General features: G+C 40.2%; 2 protein-coding genes and 1 long non-coding RNA gene across 6 annotated transcripts in view; 2 read left to right on the top strand and 1 right to left on the bottom strand.

Annotated features, from left to right (window-relative positions):
- The first annotated feature begins 805 nt into the window (after positions 1-805).
- Positions 806-2,256, top strand: LOC104808227 (peptide deformylase 1A, chloroplastic/mitochondrial). Its single transcript, XM_010533860.2, has 4 exons — positions 806-1,235; positions 1,441-1,530; positions 1,643-1,710; positions 1,897-2,256. Exons 1-4 carry the CDS (start codon positions 825-827, stop codon positions 2,135-2,137), a joined length of 810 nt encoding a protein of 269 aa, XP_010532162.1. The 5' UTR covers positions 806-824; the 3' UTR covers positions 2,138-2,256.
- Positions 2,257-2,865: 609 nt separating this feature from the next.
- On the bottom strand, positions 2,866-5,026 carry LOC104808225. 3 transcript variants are annotated; one of them, XR_770907.1, is made up of 4 exons: positions 4,054-5,026; positions 3,706-3,965; positions 3,485-3,583; positions 2,866-3,390 (listed from the first exon to the last, which is right to left on the bottom strand). It is a non-coding gene; the product is annotated as an uncharacterized LOC104808225 (long non-coding RNA). The 3 variants fall into 3 exon arrangements; XR_770908.1 differs by having other exon boundaries at positions 3,706-4,208; positions 4,298-5,026; XR_770906.1 differs by having other exon boundaries at positions 3,706-5,026.
- Positions 5,027-5,718: 692 nt separating this feature from the next.
- LOC104808224 overlaps positions 5,719-6,723 on the top strand; it is a 2,008-nt gene continuing 1,003 nt past the window's right edge. Inside the window, exon 1 of one of the 2 annotated variants that reach the window (XM_010533858.2) lies at positions 5,719-5,826. The gene's annotated coding sequence lies outside the window, so the exon portion shown is untranslated. The other variant, XM_010533859.2, reaches the window with a different exon arrangement.

Below are 6,723 nucleotides of genomic sequence, written 5' to 3'. Positions count from 1 at the left end.
TGTATGTATGTATGTATGTATGTATGTATGTATATGCATATGTATATATACATATATATGTGTTTATATATGTATATGTATATATAAATATATTTGTTTGTATGTATATGTATATATATATTTGTATAGATGTTTGTATATATATGTGTATGTTTTTTTATTTTGTATATATATTTATATTTTTATTTGTATATAGATATGAATATATATGTATATTTTTTTTTGCTGTTTATTTATTTTATTTTAAATTTAAAAAAAAAAAATCGATTTTTTTCATATTTTTTCGGAATTTTTTTTTAAAATATGACGTGACATGCTGATGTGGCAAAAAATCTATGTGGCGTGCCACGTCAGCCGCCACGTGGCGTGCCACGTCAGCGGTTAACGGACACTTAACACCGTTTTTGGATTGTGTAGGAAATTGCAGTTAAATTGGGTAGTTCGTGTATCAATTTGGCACATTTGATAATTTGGTGTAGTTTTTTGTCAAATTAAAAATTCGTGTAGGAAAAGGTCAGATTTTGTAAAGTTGGTGTAGGAAAATGTCATTTTCCCTAAAAACAAATGAACTATTCCATAATTAATTGATACTCTATAAAATATTTTCCTTAATTTTGTACAGATCTTCACCGATATCTTTCTTTCTTCCCTAATATAAGATAATAAAAATATTGTATTTATGAATAGCGTATTTGATCCAATAATATATATTATATATATATATTATTTTTTGGGTTGGGTCTATTGGGAGTTATAATAGAGTCAATACGGCCCAATAGAGGCCCTAACACCATATCCAATTGAAATCGTCGGACCGTCAGAAGATGCCGGCGAAATATCATCTGGTCATGGAAACGCTTCCCAGATTCTCCCTCCGCCTTCTTCCGCTGTCTATCGCCGCCGCGAAATTCGCCGTGATTACTCACCCGACCCGATTACCCGTTTCCAGACCCGGGCCCTTCGGCCACGTGGCCTGTAAGCCCTATAGTTATTCGTCTTCCTCCTCTTTGAAGGCAAATGCCGGCTGGTTTCTGGGTCTGGGCGATAAGAAGAAAATGAGCTTGCCGGATATAGTGAAAGCCGGAGACCCAGTTCTTCACGAACAGGCCCGAGAGGTCGACCCGGGGGAAATCGGGTCGGAGCGAATTCAGAAGATCATTGACGATATGGTGAAGGTTATGAGATTTGCTCCAGGAGTTGGTCTCGCTGCTCCTCAGATCGGTATTCCCTTGAGGGTGAGCTTAATATTTCCAAAAGAATTTCACTTTATTTTGCGGTTTTTTTGTTTGATATGAAAGCTCAGGATTCAGGAATTGAGAGGAAATATGGCAGATTTTTGTTTGATTGGATTAGAAGTTGGAGCTTTCTGGCAGATTTGAGGATCATGGGCTCTATTCTAATGGAAGTGTTGACCTTTTTCTACGTTCTTCGGCAATGCAGATTATAGTTTTGGAAGATACAGCAGAGTATATTAGTTACCAACCGAAAGATGACAGTAGTGCACAAGATAGACGCCCTTTTGATCTCATGGTACTGAAAATCATTACTTTTTGGTAGAAGTACCGTGAGTGAGTGTGAGGGATTCGAGTTCTGCCATTATCGGATTTTGAGATTTCTTAGTTTGCTGCTTGCTCTGAGGCAGGTGATCGTGAATCCGAAGCTTAAGAAGAAGAGCGACAGGACAGCCCTCTTCTTCGAAGGTTGTCTTAGGTACGGCATTATCATCGACCGAACCCTTTCAATGTTCAATCTCAGAAATCTTCTAGTGTCTCTGAACCATAGTGACACTTTTTCGTTGTTTAGACATTGTTTTAGGGGAGCTTGTCTGATTTAGAAATGATACATTTTCTTGATAATCTCAACGTTTCAGTAGTGTCTGCGAATTTTCTTTGGCAGTGTCGACGGATTCAGAGCGGCAGTGGAGAGACATCTTGATGTGGAGGTGATGGGGTACGATCGGGAAGGCAAGGGGATTACAGTGAGTGCTTCGGGGTGGCAAGCACGGATCCTGCAACACGAGTGCGACCACTTGGAAGGAACGCTTTACGTGGATAAGATGGTTCATCGGACATTTAGGACCATTGAGAACTTAGGCATGCCTCTTGCCCATGGTTGTCCTAACCTGGGCGCCCGTTAGGAGTTTCTTCAGTATTTTGTTAGTGAATTACTGTATCTATGATGGATTTGTTTTGAGGTTTCTTTATATGAAATTTACTGTGACTTTGCAATTTTTTATGTTTAAGGGTCGTCAATCCATGGGATTAATCTTTATATATAAATAATGAGATTTAAAGTAATTTGGTGAACCCAAAAACTCTCTCTAATTTATAATGTATTCTTTTGTACAACCCAGCGTAGTTTTTTTTTTCCCCCGATTTACAACGGTCATAATAAATCTTTTATTAGGGGCAGTTTTGTCATTTGTTACCTAGAGTGATTTTGAGGCTGCAGCGAAGAGACGGCTCGACACCGTTGCAATCTCCAATGCATGTCAGTGTTGTCACTTCTCTCTTCTCTTTCTTTCTCTCTCTATGATCGGAGAAGATGAAAGTTTCTCTGAACTTGAAGATCGATCGTTGTTCTTTGGTTTACTTTTCTCACATGAGGTCTCTCTCCCCCTGAAGTTTGGCCGGGGAAGACGAGCGAAGATTCTCCAGAACTTGAACTTCGAAAGGTGGAGAGTGGATAGTACGTTATTGTGTTTCTTCGGTTTCTTTTTCTCTCATCAAGTCTCTCCCCCGTGAATTTTGGTCGGAGAACACGGGCGAAGATTCTCCAGAACTTCAAGATCGAACGGTGGAGAGTGGATAGTAACAGGATTGCAAGAAAGATAAATTTTCTCCAGATTCATAAACTCTCAGGAAGAAGACAACTCAAGCGGAAACCCTTTTCATTCAGATGTTTCTCTTACATAACCATGTAAAGACTCTGCCTTGCAAAACATATATATTAAGCTGTGTATACATACACTTGTGTAAGTAAAGAAAAAGTAATCAATTAGTTCTCAATCCCAACATTAATGTGTCGCAGGTCGTTGCATCTTTTGGTACCTCTCCATGTAAAAGCAATTGTAGACTTTGCTTTTGTATAGGTAGTGTCGGCGTAGATTGCAGGATATGTTCTCCAGTTGACTTGTCTTCACATGGTGAGCACGTGACCAACTTAACTCTTGATAGTACGTGCCATCCCGTCTGGAAGAACATTGACTGAGGCTGCGGTCGGCGCTACGTCTGGAAGGGAAGCCTCTAGAGGCTCCCGGTTATCACGCTTTTCATTCTCTAACAAATCAAGATTCTCGAGTTTCTCCCCCATGGTTGGTTCGTCAGGATCATCACTGACAAGAACTCCAGCTGCAACTTCGTCAAGGCCTATGTCAGACAAGACCGGAAACTGAAAGAACACGGTCTGTCAGTGATATACGACCAAGGGGAAGATTTTAAAAGTGAGTGCTGAGTACTGTGGTATCAAACAGTACACCTCTCACCAGAATCTCGCAGCACCCTTGTAGCGGGTAAACTGGGATCAGACTCGGGTTGCTTCCTGTTCGTACTCTTATCATGGGCTGGAGCATCAGCTACCTCACCTGTTGGATTTGCAAAAGCAGGAAAAGGAGTTGACTATGCGAGCAACCTAGGCCGTAAAGGTGCAGAGTACGGAAGAAAATGCAAGAAGAAACATGAAAACAAACAGAACTAGCGGTCGAACCTCCAGTTGTACTGATCTCAACGTGGCTGAAGTTGGAAGAATCCACAGAACCATAAGCCACTACGGGCACAACTGGCTTGTCTGCTTCTACAGAAAGCAACTTGGCGGCAAAAATGGATTTGCTGGACCAGAATGGGGATTGGCAAGTACAACAGGACTGTCTTGCTCATCGGTACTGCTTCGGTGCTTCTGCACACTTGTGCACGGTTGTCCAATCTCTGATGTAATCACAGTCTTCCCATTATCCCCTTTATGGGACCCTAAAGAATTCAGAAAATATAAACTTGGAACTTAATGTTTAACCACAGAGGTTATGAGTAGGTATGGCATTCTGAGTGCCGCACTCACCACATCATTTGGAAATTTCACGAGCTCTTTCCGTTTTCTAGTTCTAAGATCCTAAACTTCCTGGAAGCTATTGCAATTAGATTCTTATCCGTCATTAAGATCATGAAAAAGATGCTACCATCCTCTGCACGAGAGCTAGTAAGCACCTTCTTATGCTATACCAGACAAGAAAATAAACAACACTGACGTAAATGAGAAAACCATCTTGCAAACAAAGATTTAGCTATGCATGAACTGCTTATACCAGGCTACCCATCCGAATGCTGACATTTAGCTAATAAGCTTCCATCTGCAGTACTCCAGACCTAAAGCAACAGCCAAGATAATTTAGAAACCCTAATCACAGAAACTGGGCACGAATCCTGATTGATCCTCCCGCCCGTCTCAGCATTTCTCCATAACCTACCTTATTCTGTGGAGCTGGCTGTATAATGTCATGTAACGTAAGCCAAACTGAGCTAATTGCTACTTGCAATTAGCCATTGCCACAGAAATAACTCATTCCAGAGATCACTTACATACCCAACAAGGAGCCAACAACTAAAATGATCGGAATATGATATATTTCCTGGAATTAATTTCAATTTCACATTCCAGAACGTAAAGATTGATGAATAGAGATACTCGTCGAATGAAATTGGCTATACAACCTGATTGTAAGAATCTGAAGCCAAAACAACAAGAGACTTTTCATCTCCCAAATGCATAAAAATTACATCGAAGAACAGCCACTGAATATCCAGATTATGGAAAACAGACAATCAGAGTTACGAGTCGTAGAAACACAAGAAATAGAGAAATAATAAACTTAACGGTTCCGTCCGGGGAAAGAACAGCGAGATAGTCGCCGTAGAGGGTGAAAGACGCGAGATGAGGCTTCATTTTCCCCTTCGCCATGGCCGGAGAGGAGAAAGAGAAGGCGGAGAAGGGGATCGGGATTTCCCCGGAGCTAGGGTTTTAGAACGCTTGTGGGTTTTTGTCTGGACGGTGACCAAAACGACGGCGTCTTGAGTTTTGTAATAGTAAGGCCCAAGAGGAAGCCCAATTGGCAGACCCATAGTCACGTGCGTGTACCTACGCATGAAGAGAGCGGATATACATACATAATTACATATTTCTTTCGTAAAAGTCCCGTTATTGTTAGATTTCCAAAATTATTGCCCAATTTAAATCAGTAAAAATAAATTAGAAACGTGGTCAGATTAAAATTCAAAACATTGGAAAATTTTCAGACATTGAGAAAAAAATATCACCTAAAGGAAGAAAAATACGAAAATACAAAGGCATGCACATTTAAAAAAAAGGCCATAATTGTGGCTATAAAAGAAACCCATTTTCTTTACAAGTCGGGATTTTCTTTTCAAATCTACATCACTCAAAACTCATATATTGAGTTATAAAAATTGTCTCAAAATCATTATTCTTTTTTTTTTATATAATCAAAATCATTATTATTCAGTTATAAAGAAATGGATTAATTTGTTTAAATTGTAAATCTTTCTATAAATTTCAAGCCCTTGAAAATGAAAGAAATCCAAAGACTGAAAAGAAAAGACAATTATGTTTGTTGCCAAAAGAGAGCAGAAAAGGATAGAGGGCAATGTGGTCAAATTCGAACGACGTTCTCTACAGTGTGTGTTATAAAACCCCACACACAGACTTGGACACGCGCATGAAATTTTCCATCTTCACCGCTTGAACCAAAAGCTCCCATTCGCCGCACTATTTTCCTTCTGAGAAAGAGTCCAGAAAACCCAGAATTCCTCGCCATCAGGTATCTTTCTCCCTTCCGTTTTCTCGATCTTTCCATGGGTCCTCCTCGATCTCTCTTCTCGATCTCGATCTGTTGGAGTTAAGGCGTTTCGCGGTTCATGGGTCTCATCAGAACCATTTCTTTTGGCGTTTTCGTGGATTTCTTTTTTTCCTGCGGAATATTTTGCTTTTGATTCGGCGGATTGCAACCGAACTGATCTTTCTTTGCTCCGGCCGGTACGGATGAATCGAATGTTGAAATTGTCGCCGTTCCCCTTGGTGATAAGATTATCGAAGCTCTTCAACTGTTTCTGATAAGTGAATAGTTTCGGTTTTATCCATGGATTTGAATCCCTGTCGGCTTTTGAGATCGTCTGCCGTCTATGTTTTTTATTCAAGCTGGGTCTGCTGAATCTTTCTTCCGGTTTAAGTTATTTGCTTTTCAGAATCTGTTCTTGTACCGTCCGCCGGCATAAATCTAGTTTTTTTAGCACTGTTATTACCTCGTGAGTTCATGTTTGATTTCACTTCCAGTTTACGCTGATCCTGAGATCGAAATCGTCTTCTTTTCTGTGTCTTTTCAGCTTCTGCGATAAGAATTTATGGTTTCTGTTGTACCCTTAATGTGCATTGGTTAACAGTTTCCAGAGGAAATCCCTTTCCGCACAAAACTATATCGGGATTTTTGTGGCCTAGTTGAGATTCTTGTCTTTTGGTGTCGAGAATTCTAGACTTTGGTTGAATCTATAATAGGGTTTCCTCCCGAATGCATCAGTTAATCAACCGTTGGTGTCATGATGTTTTGCGTAAACTGGGATCCTCATTCTTCGACTCAATCATCCAAGACGATGGATGATCCTTCCACTTCCACGAGTGATTGACAAACTGGTTATCTTTTCTTTGTTGCGGTCAGCAGGA

This window comes from Tarenaya hassleriana, unplaced genomic scaffold (genome assembly GCF_000463585.1).
Source record: "Tarenaya hassleriana unplaced genomic scaffold, ASM46358v1 Cleome14, whole genome shotgun sequence".
NCBI classification, from domain to species: Eukaryota; Viridiplantae; Streptophyta; class Magnoliopsida; order Brassicales; family Cleomaceae; genus Tarenaya; species Tarenaya hassleriana.
This window is presented reverse-complemented; position numbering and strand designations above follow the sequence as displayed.

What these genes read in the sequence shown, in the direction of transcription:
- LOC104808227 (XM_010533860.2), top strand. Translation starts at nt 825, where the DNA reads ATGCCGGCGAAATATCATCTGGTCATGGAAACGCTTCCCAGATTCTCC. An exon ending in AGATCGGTATTCCCTTGAGG is followed by an intron (nt 1,236 to 1,440) that starts GTGAGCTTAATA and finishes TCGGCAATGCAG; the next exon opens with ATTATAGTTTTGGAAGATAC. An exon ending in TTCTTCGAAGGTTGTCTTAG is followed by an intron (nt 1,711 to 1,896) that starts GTACGGCATTAT and finishes TTTCTTTGGCAG; the next exon opens with TGTCGACGGATTCAGAGCGG.